Source organism: Heteronotia binoei, chromosome 1 (genome assembly GCF_032191835.1).
Source record: "Heteronotia binoei isolate CCM8104 ecotype False Entrance Well chromosome 1, APGP_CSIRO_Hbin_v1, whole genome shotgun sequence".
Classification (NCBI taxonomy): domain Eukaryota; kingdom Metazoa; phylum Chordata; class Lepidosauria; order Squamata; family Gekkonidae; genus Heteronotia; species Heteronotia binoei.
This window is the reverse complement of record NC_083223.1, coordinates 280,967,724-280,980,379: the sequence shown is the minus strand read 5'-3', so window position 1 is coordinate 280,980,379 and position 12,656 is coordinate 280,967,724. Positions and strand designations below refer to the sequence as shown.

Genomic DNA, 12,656 nt, shown 5'->3' with positions numbered 1-12,656 from the left:
ATCAGGGGTGTCGAACTCATTTGTTATGAGGGCCAGATCTGACATAAATGAGACCTTGTCCGGCAGGGCCATGTGGGTACCTATTTAAGATTAGGTAGCAGAGCCCTCTGCTCACTACCTGAGTTCGATCCCAGCGAAAGCTAGGATGGCTCCAGATTGACTCAGCCTTCCGTCCTTCCGAGGTGGGTAAAATGAGTACCTAGCTTGCTGCGGAGGAAAGCGTAGATGACTGGGGAAGGCAATGGCAAACCACCCCGTAAAAAATCTGCCGTGAAAAGAACATAACATAAGAACATAAGAGAAGCCATGTTGGATCAGGCCAATGGCCCATCCAGTCCAACACTCTGTGTCACACAGTGGCCAATATGTGTGTGTGTATACACACACACACACATATACATACATACATATACACACAGATACACACACACACACACACACACACACACACATATATATATACTATGGCTAATAGCCACTGATGGACCTCTGCTCCATATTTTTATCCCATCCCCTCTTGAAGCTGGCTGTGCTTGTAGCCGCCACCACCTCCTGTGGCAGTGAATTCCACATGTTTATCACCCTTTGGTTGAAGAAGGACTTCCTTTTATCCATTTTAACCTGACTGCTCAGCAATTTCATTTAATGCCCATGAGTTCTTGTATTGTGAGAAAGGGAAAAAAGCACTTCTTTCTCTACTTTCTCCATAAGAACATAAGAGAAGCCATATTAGATCAGGCCAGTGGCCCATCCAGTCCAATACTCTGTGTCACACAGTGGCCAAAAAAAAAAAATTATATACTCCGTGGCTAATAGCCACTGATGGACCTGTGCTCCATATTTCTAGCCAATCCCCTCTTGAAGCTGGCTATGCTTGTGGCCGCCACCACCACCTCCTGTGGCAGTGAATTCCACATGTTAATCACCCTTTGGGTGAAGAAGGACTTCCTTTTATCCGTTTTAACCTGTCTGCTCAGCAATTCCATACCATTCACAATTTTGTAAACCTCTATCATGTCACCCCGCAGTCGACGTTTCTCCAACGTTGTGAAAGCAACGTCACCCCAGAGTCGGAAACGCCTGGTGCTTGCAGAGGGGACTACTTTTACTTTTTTTTATTAGCAGAGATATAAACTTTTAAAAGGGCACAGACAAACATGACTAAAGATTTTGTTAAAAACTTAAAACATGCTTAAAACATTAACACTTGTTGGTCTCAAAGGTCCTTTCTTTGTATTTCTCCCATGGGATCCAGAGAACTGAGCAACGGAAGCTCTGGCTCTTTCCCTCCCTCCCTAGGGGACTAGGAGAGGAAGGAGCCTCAACCAGTGGAGAAAATCAAGATTTTGCTCTATAGCTCCTGTGCGATTGCGCAAGCCTTGCAAAGCAAGCTGAGATGCAGCAGGAAGCAAGAGAGAGGGGGAAGGAAGCAGATGACAACTAGCTGCCGGTGGGGGGGGGGGGAGAGAGGAGCTCTCTGGGGGCCTGATTCAATCCCCTTTCAGTGCCCTTTCCAACTGGATTTTGCCAGTTCACACAGTAAAATCCAGTTGGAAAGTGGATTGAAAGTGCATTATTTTAGTGTGTGTGAGATCGCAACCTTTATTTGGCTTGTATTTTGCTCCCTGATCATTTTGTCTGGGTGGAGTAGAGGGGAGAGGGATCCATTCATGAGTACATTTTCCGGAAGAAGTCAAAAGCCACATTTTAATCACACTCACGTAAGGAAATGGCCCTTGTCATTCTTTGGAGGCCCACCCAGAAGCCTGCACGGCTCTCTGTACTTCTGCTGCAACAAGACCCACGTTTCCTTTTTTCTCCAGGATACGGACTGCTGACCCATGCCCCTCCCAGGTCCCGAGGACTGTGGCGCTTCAACGGAACGGAAGTGACCTCATCTTCTTTCCTGTCTTTCCACCAGTGGTCATCTGTTCCAAGGAAATCCCAGCCTGGCCCTCGCAGATGACACTTAAAACCTTTGGGGTTTTCAAACTCTCTGTTTTGAAACTGTTGGTCTGCGCTGGGCAAAGCCAACCTAAATCCTACTGTGGCCAATAACAAGCAAGCTACGTCTGTCCTTTGGCTCAGGATTCAATTTGGGTTCAAAGTTTTGGCCTACGACTACAAGCCTCACCTGGTTAGCCTTTAAGGGAGGCCCAGGGGCGGTAGGGCATATGCTGTGGCTGGTGAAAGTCCCAGATTCAGTCCCAGCACCCCAAATTAAAATGATCCCGGTGGCAAATAATAGAATCCTAGAGTTGGAAGGGACCTCCAGGGTAGGGCTGTCAAGCCCTCGGTCCAGGGGACGGGGGTCCCACGAGGTTCCCAACCCGCTGGCCCACAATGGGCCAACTGGGGGAACCTCCCCCTACGTTGCCGGTGCGATGACAAGAACATGAGAGAAGCAATGATGGATCAGGCCAATGGCCCATCCAGTCCAACACTCTGTGTCTCATAAGAACATAAGAAGAGCCCTGTTGGATCAGGCCAATGGCCCCTCCAGTCCAACACTCTGTGTCACATAAGAACATAAGAGAAGCCATGTTGGATCAGGCCAATGGCCCCTCCAGTCCAACACTCTGTGTCCCATAAGAACATAAGAGAAGCCCTGTTGGATCAGGCCAGTGGCCCCTCCAGTCCAACACTCTGTGTCTCATAAGAACATAAGAGAAGCCATGTTGGATCAGGCCAATGGCCCCTCCAGTCCAACACTCTGTGTCACATAAGAACATAAGAGAAGCCATGTTGGATCAGGCCAGTGGCCCATCCAGTCCAACACTCTGTGTCACATAAGAACATAAGAGAAGTAATGTTGGATCAGGCCAGTGGCCCATCCAGTCCAACCCTCTGTGTCACAAAAGAACAGAAGAGAAGCCATGTTGGATCAGGCCAGTGGCCCATCCAGTCCAACACTCTGTGTCACAAAAGAACATAAGAGAAGTAATGTTGGATTAGGCCAGTGGCCCATCCAGTCCAACCCTCTGTGTCACAAAAGAACAGAAGAGAAGCCATGTTGGATCAGGCCAATGGCCCATCCAGCCCAACACTCTGTGTCACATAAGAACAGAAGAGAAGCCATGTTGGATCAGGCCAATGGCCCATCCAGCCCAACACTCTGTGTCACATAAGAACATAAGAGGAGCCATGTTGGATCAGGCCAATGGCCCATCCAGTCCAACCCTCTGTGTCTCATAAGAACAGAAGAGAAGCCATGTTGGATCAGGCCAATGGCCCATCCAGCCCAACACTCTGTGTCACATAAGAACATAAGAGGAGCCATGTTGGATCAGGCCAATGGCCCATCCAGTCCAACCCTCTGTGTCTCATAAGAACAGAAGAGAAGCCATGTTGGATCAGGCCAATGGCCCATCCAGCCCAACACTGTGTCACATAAGAACATGAGAGAAGCCCTGTTGGATCAGGCCAATGGCCCATCCAGCCCAACACTCTGTGTCACATAAGAACATAAGAGGAGCCATGTTGGATCAGGCCAATGGCCCATCCAGCCCAACACTCTGTGTCACATAAGAGGAGCCATTTTGGATCAGGCCAATGGCCCATCCAGTCCAACACTCTGTGTCTCATAAGAACAGAAGAGAAGCCATGTTGCATCAGGCCAATGGCCCATCCAGCCCAGCACTCTGTGTCACATAAGAACATGAGAGAAGCCCTGTTGGATCTGGCCAATGGCCCATCCAGTCCAACACTCTGTGTCATACAGTGGGCAAAACCCAGGGGCCATCAGGAGAACGTAAGAGAAGCCATGTTGGATCAGGCCAATGGCCCATCCAGTCTAACACTGTGTCACAAACAAAAAAGACCCCCAAGTGCCATCAGGAGGTTCACAAGTGGGGCTAGAAGCCCTTCTACTTTGCCCACCCCCAAGAACCAAGAATACAGAGCATCACTGCCCCAGACAGAGTTCCAACAATATGCTGTGGCTAAAAGCCACTGATGGACCTCTGCTCCATATGTTTATCCAATCCCCTCTTGAAGCTGGCTATGCTTATAGCTGCCACCACCTCCTGTGGCAGTGAATTCCACATGTTAAACACCCTTTAGGTGAAGAAGTACCGTACATCCTTTATTCCGTTCCAACCTGACTGCTCAGCAATTTCATTGAATGCCCAGAAGTTCTTGTATTGTGAGAAAGGGAGAAAAGGACTTATTTCTCTACTTTCTCCATCCCATGCATAATCTTGTAAACCTCTATCATGTCACCCTGCAGTCGACGTTTCTCCAAGCTAAAGAGCCCCAAGCGTTTTAACCTTTCTTCATAGGGAAAGTGTTCCAAACCTTTAATCATTCTACTTGCCCTTTTCTGCACTTTTCCCAATGCTATAATATCCTTTCTGAGGTGCGGTGACCAGAATTGACCAGAATTGTACACAATACACACCATCGATTTATACAGGGGCATTATGATACTGGCTGATTTGTTTTCAATTCCCTTCCTAATAATTCCCAGCATGGCGTTGGCCTTTTTTATTGCAAACGCACACTGCCTTGACATTTTCAGTGAATTATCTACCACGACCCCAAGATCTCTCTCTTGGTCAGTCTCTGCCAGTTCACACCCCATCAACTTGTATTTGTAGCTGGGATTCTTGGCCCCAATGTGCATTACTTTGCACTTGGCCACACTGAATCTCATCTGCCACGTTGATGCCCACTCACCCAGCCTCAACAGATCCCTTTGGAGTGCTTCATAGTCCTCTCTGGTTCCCGAAGTGATGTCATCGCACTGGTGTCAGTGCGCAGCAGCTGCTCTAGCAGTTTCCAGGAAAACTCTATGGTTTTCCTGGACGCTCTAGCCATTTGGGAGGAAAAACTCTATGGTACATAGGTACTATAGAGGTTTTCCCTCTCAAATGGCTAGAGCGTGCGGGAAAACCATAGAGCTTTCCTGGAAACACCCAGAGTGGCAGCGTCTGGCATCGCCCGCAGCGATGACGTCACTTACGGACGAAGAGGACTTCTCAATCCTCCTCCAGGGTCATCTAGTCCAACCCCTTGCACAATGCAGGAAATTCACAAATACCTCCACAGGTAATGTGTGAATGAATCAAAAGGGGGTGGGAAGGGCAGCCATGAAGGAGCTAGAAAAAGAGGAAGGATGTGTCTCTGGCAACCAAGATCAAGTTAATTCATGCCATTGTGAGCGCCTGAGGAGTCCTTAATAATCAGACGTCTCTGACGTTCAGAAAAGGTTCATTTTATTGATAGACACTTTACAGCAGTATAGAATCAGGGTCATCTAGTCCAACCCCCTACACATTGCAGGAGACACACAAATACCTCCCCTCCCCAACCCACACCCTCTCCTGGATCCTCCCTCAAAGTCTTCAGGTATTTCCCAACGCAGACCTGGCAACCCCATCTGTGGGTTGCCAACCTCCAGGTCTGGCCTGGAGATCTGTTTTTACGTGTAATCTCCAGCTGGCAGAGATCAGTTCCGCTGGAGAAAAAAGCTGCTTGGAAGGGTGGACTCTAGGGCACTGTATCATGGTTGCCAGCCTCCAGGTGGGCTGGAGATCTCCTGCTTTTACAGCTGATCTCCTGCTGGCAGAGATCAGCTCCCCTGGAGAAAATGGTAGATATCAGCAGGTTCCGATATCAGTGAATAATTAAAGCCAAAAAATCACCGAATAGCAATAACACTTTACACAAGGAGTGTATATGCAACCTACATTTATCAAAATACATGTGTAGCAATAATCATCATTAGTAACTTGTTAACCACTCATAGTACTTAGTTCAACAAACAGTCATAATACATGATTAAACCAACGCAGCTGGAAAAAAAAGTTCCATTCACTCCCCCGCAGTGTCTGCTGTAAAAAGATAAAAAAAAATACAATTCCATAGAGACAGATGCCTTTTTGCTGTCCCAACTTGTGTTCAAGCTCGTATTCAGCAACTTGGGTGAAGTTTTCTGGCCGGAAACAGAAAGAGCAATTAACATGCATTGATCCAAGTTGTTAAATGTGGCACTGAGGCTCCAGGATAAAATATTGAGAGTAAAAGGCTGATGAAGGACAGAAACCATGAGGAACCTCAGGCTGGCCGTCCCTTACTCTCAGAGACAAGCTGAAATTTGAACTCCACCCAAATTGCTAAGTACTATGAGTGGTTAACAAGTTACTAATGATGATTATTGCTACACATGTATTTTGATAACTGTAGGTTGCATATACACTCATTGCGTAAAGTGTTACTGCTATTCCAGTGATTTTTACTTTAATTATCCCCTGGAGAAATTGGCAGCTTGGAAGGGTGGACTCTAGGGCATTGTATCCGGGTTGCCAGTCTCCAGGTGGGGCCTGGAGATCTGCTTTTACAGCTTATATCCAGCTGGCAGAGATTAGCTCCCCTGGAGAATATGGCTGCTTGGAAGTGTGGACTCTAGGGCAGGGTTTCCCAAACTTTTCTCCTCTGTGGCCCAGTTCTTTCCCCGTGGCCGGGCCGAGAACACGGAGCAATACAGAGACTGTGTGCCAGCCAGGAGCTTTCTCCGCCCTCTCTGGTGTTTCTAAACTTCAGAGAGGGACGGGGGAGGGATTCTGGCCAGCGCAGTCTCTGTATCGCTCCCTGAGCATCCTCCAAATGGACGATCAGGGAGCGATACAGAGGACTGCACACTGGCCAGGAGCTTTCACCGTCCTTCTTTGATGTTTCCAAACATCAGAGAGGGGCAAGGGAGGGCTTCTGACCAGTGCGCAGTGTCTGTAGCACTGAGTTCTACAGACGACGGTGACTTGGTGAGCAGGGGCTGGAGTGCGGCGTGGCGTGCAGCGCCAAAGATAGAGAGGGGAGGGGATGTTGGGCCACCCCTAGCGACCCGGTATTGAGGCTTCTGTGGCCGGTACTGGGTCACGACCCTGCAAATGGGAAACGCTGCTCTAGGGCAGTGGTCCTCCAACCTTTTTGGCCCCAGGGACTGGCCCCGGCCCCAGGGCTGGCAGGGTGGGGCTACCCAATCTGGCCTCTCCCCCACGGCGTTTTCTCCTCCCTCCTTCGCCCCCCTGTGCACAGCCTCACCGGCTCCTCCTGCCCCCATTTTCCTCCCCTGTTTCCTTCTTTGTAGCCGCTGTCTGTGCAGCCTCCCCCGCCTCCGTTTTCTTTCTTCCTTCCTCCGCAGCCACTGTCCGCCCAGCCTCTCCACCTCCCCCCCTCCATTTTCCTCCTTCCGACTTTGCTGCTGCCGGCTCTGCATCGTCGCCTCCCCCCCCCTCCGTTTTCCTCCTTTGCCTCCGCTGTCGCCTCTTCTCCCACCCCCTCAAGTTTTCACCATTTTAAGGTCGGGGTAGGAGCCTTCCCTTCTCCGGCCTTAAAATGGTGAAAACGGGGGAAAGAGGAGGCGCTGCGGAGGTGGGGGGTGGCGAGGCTGCGCGGCCAAACTCAAACAGGGCCACGGCCCGGTATCGGTCCCTGGTTTGGGGACCCCTGCTCTAGGGCAGGGGTGGCCAATGGTAGCTCTCCAGATGTTTTTTGCCTACAACTCCCATCAGCCCCAGCCAGCATGGCCAATGGCTGGGGCTGATGGGAGTTGTAGGCAAAAAAAAGCATCTGGAGAGCTACCGTTGGCCAGCCCTGCTCTAGGGCATTGCACCATGCTAAGGCTCCTCCCATACCCAAACCCCACTCTCTTCTGGATCCTCCCCCAAAGTCTCCAGGTATTTCCCAACACAGGACCTGGCAACCCCATCTGTGGGTTGCCAGCCTCCAGGTAGGGCCTGAAGATCTCCCGCTTGTACAGCTCATCTCCAGCTGGCGGAGATTAACTCCTTGGAGAAAAACGACTGCAGTGAAGGGTGGAGTCTAGCAGATTGCAGGATGCTGAGGCCCCTCCCCTCCCTAAACTCCACCCTCTCCTGGCTCCACCCCCAAAGTCTCCAGGTGTTTTCCAACCCAGGCCTGGCAACCCTACGTATAATGAGGGCAAATATGCTTTTGCATTCAGCAAAGGGGAGATCAGACCCAGAGAGTAACAAAGCAGCAGCATCACCATGACAACAAGGAATGCTATACAGCAGGGGTGGCCAAGCGTAGCTCTCCAGATATTTTTTTTGCCTACAACTCCCATCAACCCAAGCCATTGCCCATGCTGGCTGGGGCTGATGGGAGTTGTAGGGGAAAACATCTGGAGAGCTACCGTTTGGCCACCCCTGCATTCAGCAGCTCTTGACTTTTCAAGATTTGCAGGTTCTGTTGCCATAGGAACCACCAAGATGGCGCCGGAGGAGAACCCTTTGTTGTTGTCATGGAGGCGGCCACGCCGACTCCCACGTGACATCCCTTCGGCCGCCTCCATCGGGGCTTCCACCGCCCGCACCCTGTGCGCCTGCGCAGTGGTCCGCTCCTGGCTCCCCAGTTCGGTTATAAACAAGGCGGTGATTTCATTCTCTCTTCCGTTTCCTCTCTCCCGCCCCCCTCGCCCGCACTGAGTGGGCTGTTCCGAAGCCGTTTGGGAGGATCCACGGAAGGGAAAGCGGGGTGTCGAAGGACCCAAAAGGGAAGAGGCGTAGCCGCCGCCGCCACCCCCGTGGGCGCCCAGATGGTGCGGCCCGCAGGCGGCGCTTGCGGCGAGGCGGGCGAGACCAAGTGAAGAGTGCGGGGGGGGGGGGGGAAGGAGGCGCCGAGGAGTGAGGGAAGCCAAGATGGCGGCGGCTGCGGGGCCCGAGTCTGGGGGGAGCAGCAGCAGCAGCGGCGGCGGCCTGGCAGGTGAGAGGGCGGGGGCTCCGACCCCCCTTTTCTGTGGGGAGGGCCGAGGAAGGCGTGCGTCTGGGGCGCTTATGGGGCTGGCACTTGTGGGCAGAGGGGGGGCTGAGGGGCCTGTAGGACCGGGGGGGGGCTGGGGCAATTATGGGGCTGGGGGCTTATAGGGCAAGGGGGGGTCAGGGGGCTACTTAGCGGGGGGGGGGGTCTGAGGCACTTATGGGGCTGGGGGTCCACTTATGGGGCCGTGGTGAGGGGTCTGAGGCTTTTATGGGGCCAAGCAGGGGGGGGGTCTGAGGCTTTTATGGGGCACAGGGGGGTCTACTTATAGGGCCAGGGGGGACTGAGGTACTTATGGGGCCAAGCAGGGGGGTCTGAGGCACTTATGGGGCTGGGGGCTTAAAGGGCCAAGGTGGGGGGTCTGGGGTAATTATGGGGCCAGGGAGGGGTCTACTTATGGGGCCGAGGTGAGGGGTCTGAGGCTTTTATGGGGCTGGGGGCTTATAGGGCCAAGGGGGGGGGATCTACTTATAGGGCCAGGGGGGGTCTGAGGCTTTTATGGGGCTAGAGAAGGTCCTGAGGCTTTTGTGGGGCCAAGGGGGATCTGGAGCTTTTATGGGGCCAAGGGGGATAGAGGCACTTATGGGGCTGGGGGATCTCAGGAACTTATGGGGCAGAGCGTGGGCTTATAGGGCCAAGGGGTGGGGTCTACTTATAGGACGGGGGGGGGATGTGTGAGGCTTCTAGAGGTGCTTATAGGGCCAAGGGAGGGGGTCTGAGGTACTTATGGAGCCCGGGGGTGGTCTACTTATAGGGCGGGGGGGATCTGAGGCTTTTATGAGGCTAGAGGGGGGTCTGAGGCACTTATGGGGCTAGAGGGTGGGCTTATAGGGCCAAGGGGGGTCTGAGGCACTTTTGGGGCTGGGGGGTCTGAGGCACTTTTGGGGATGGGGGCTTATAGAGCCAAGGGGGGTCTACTTATAGGGCCAGGGGGGTCTGAGGCTTTTATGGGGCCAAGGGGGGGGTCTGAGCCACTTATGGGGCTGGGAGCTTATACGGCCAAGGGGGGGGGTCTGAGGTACTTTTGGGGCCCAGGGAGGTCTACTTATAGGCTCGGGGGGGTATCTGAGGTTTTTATGGGGCTAGAGGTGCTTATAGGGCCAAGGGGGACCTGAGGCTTTTATAGGGCCAAGAGGGGCTCTGAGGCACATATGCGATTGTGGAGGGTGAGATGCTTACAGGACCAAGGGGGGATGTGGGGTACTTAATGGGTCCAAGGGGGGTGGTCTGAGGCTTTTATGGAGCTAGAGGGGTGGGGTCTGAGGTGCTTATAGGGCCTATGGCGACCTGAGGCTTTTATGGGGCTGGGGGGGGGGTCTGAGGCATTTATGGAGCCTGGGAGCCTCCCCAGGGTGGCTGCAGAAAGAATCTTTATGGGGGAAGTTATGGCACTATAGGGGCTGAACCAGACCCCTCCCCCACCAGAGGGGAAGGGAACACGTGGGTGGCTTATTATTGGGGGGGGGGGGGAGCAGAGACCCTACGTTCTGTAGGGGGGTCTGGGCATGGGAGGGGGGCCTGGCATTCCTGGGGGAGGTGGGGGGGGTCTCGGAGTGGGAGGGGCTGCCATTTCTGAGATGGGGAGGGGGATTTGGAGCAGGATGGCAAAAAAGCTGTGCATGGGTGGGACAGGCCCAGATGGGTCTTCCTAGCTGTGGGGCAGGCTGAGGAAGGGGCTGTGGTTGGGCTACAGGTGGGAAGAGATGCTCCTGGAATGGGGCAAGGAGGTTGGCTATGAGCGGGTAGTTCTCTTTATCTAAATAAGAACCTCCACATTCAGAGGCAGTCAACCCATGAATCCTAGAGTCAGGAAGCAACATTGGGGAAGGCCTCTGCCTCTCTGCCCTGCTATTGGCCCTCCAGAGGAACTGGTTGGCCACTGTGTGAGACAGGAGGCTGGACTAGATGGACCCTCATTGGTCTGTCCCAGCAGGGCTCTTCTGAGGTTCTTCTCAGGGGAAGGCCTCAGCCTCTCTGCCCTGCTGGGTCAGACCAGGGAGGGCCCATCTAGTTCAGCCTCCTGTCTCACACAGGGGCCAGCCAGTTCCTCTGGAGGGCCAACAACAGGGCAGAGAGGCTGAGGCCTTCCCCTGAGAAGAACATCAGAAGAGCCCTGCTGGGTCAAACCAGTGAGGGTCCATCTAGTCCAGCCTCCTGTCTCACACTGGGGCCCACCCAGTTCCTCTGAAGGGCCAACAACAGGGCAGAGAGGCCGAGGCCTTCCCTGATGTTGCTATAGGATTCAGAGGATTAGTGCCTCAGAAAGTGGAGGTTCCCCTCAGTCACCTTGGCTAATAGCCATTGATATACTTACCCTCCATGAATCTATCTTCTACTCCATGTTTATCCCTGTGGCCATCTCTGCATTCTCTGGCAGCAAATTCCACATTTTAATCACGCTCTGTGTCAAGTAAAATTTCCTTTGGTCTGACCTGAACCTACTGCCCATCATCTTCCTTGGATGCCCTGAGTTCTAGTATTTGAGGAGAGGGAGAAAAAGTTCTCTTTGCCAGCTCTCTCCACCCCAAGTCTCAGCCAACTCAGGGTTTGCGAAGCAAGAAAAGAACAGGGGTGCTTTGCCCTTGCCTGCCTCTGCACGGCACCTTCCTTGGTCATCTCCCATCCAAGTACTAATCTGGGCTGCCTCTGCTTTGCTTCTGTGATCTGATGGGAACTGGCTAACGTGGCCCATCTAGGTCAGGGTAGTGGTCAGGTTAAGGAGAAGAAAGCAGGAGGTGGGGAGGAACGATGGGCACCACATTTTAAGAAGGATCTGGACCAGCTGGAACGAGTCCAGAGGAGGGCAACGAAGATGGTGAGGAGTCTGGAGACCAAGTCCTATGAGGAAAGGTTGAAGGAGCTGGGCATATTTAGCCTGGAGAGGAGGCGGCTGAGAGGTGATAGGATCACCATCTTCAAGGACTTGAAGGGCTGTCAATATGGAGGATGGGGTGGAATTGTTTTCTGTGGCCCCGGAAGGTAGGATCAGAACCAATGGGTGGAAATTATAGCAAAAGAGTTTCCTGCTCAATATTAGGAAGAACTTCCTGATTGTTAGTGCGATTCCTCAGTGGAATAGGCTTCTTCCTCAGGAGGTGGTGGGCTCTCATTCCTTGGAGGTTTTTCAACAGAGGCTAGATGGCCATCTGACAGCAATGAAGATCCTGTGAATTTAGGGAGAGGTTTATGTGAGTTTCCTGCATTGTGTAGGGGGTTGGACTAGATGACCCTTGAAGTCCCTTCCAACTCTATGATTCTATGACTGTTAAGAGCAGTTCCTCAGTGGAACAGGCTTCCTTGGGAGGTGGTGGGCTCTCCTTCCTTGGAGGTTTTTCAACAGAGGCTAGATGGCCATCTGACAGCAAAGAAGATCCTGTGAATTTAGGGGGAGGTTTTTTGGGTGTTTCCTGCATTGTGCAGGGGGTTGGACTAGATGAACCTGGAGGTCCCTTCCAACTCTATGATTCTATGTTGGCGGAAGAGTAAGCTCCTTGGTGGCTTCTGACTCTCAGCTCTAGAAGCAAGCGTTTTGTTTAATAAAGGAATGGCTGAATGCCCATAGGAATGCTGTGTGTGTGTGTGTGTGTGTGTAAGGAAGAGCTTGTTTTCTTGGAAGAAAGAGATCAAGTGACCTTTTGGGGTGGGGTGGAGATAGATTTTGGAGAAGGAGAGATGAATGGTAGGCCAGTTATTAAGCAGAGGCACTGGTGTCCACATAGAACAAACATCAGATGTCTGAGAGCTGCAAGACATAAACACTGGATGTTTGAGAGCCGGAAGGAAGGTGGAAAGGAAGCAAACAGATGGAGGGAGAGAGGGAAAGAAAGCAACTTTAAATGCATTCCCCAAGCTGCCAGCTGGCTTGGCGAAGTGATGTA

General features: G+C 52.4%; 1 protein-coding gene across 1 annotated transcript in view; it reads left to right on the top strand.

Annotated features, from left to right (window-relative positions):
• Positions 1–8,419: 8,419 nt before the first annotated feature.
• PIP5K1A (phosphatidylinositol-4-phosphate 5-kinase type 1 alpha) overlaps positions 8,420–12,656 on the top strand; it is a 107,553-nt gene continuing 103,316 nt past the window's right edge. The window contains exon 1 of the mRNA XM_060256337.1: positions 8,420–8,724. Coding sequence (XP_060112320.1) covers positions 8,661–8,724 — 64 coding nt within the window. The 5' untranslated portion in view covers positions 8,420–8,660. The remainder of the gene's footprint in view (positions 8,725–12,656) is intronic.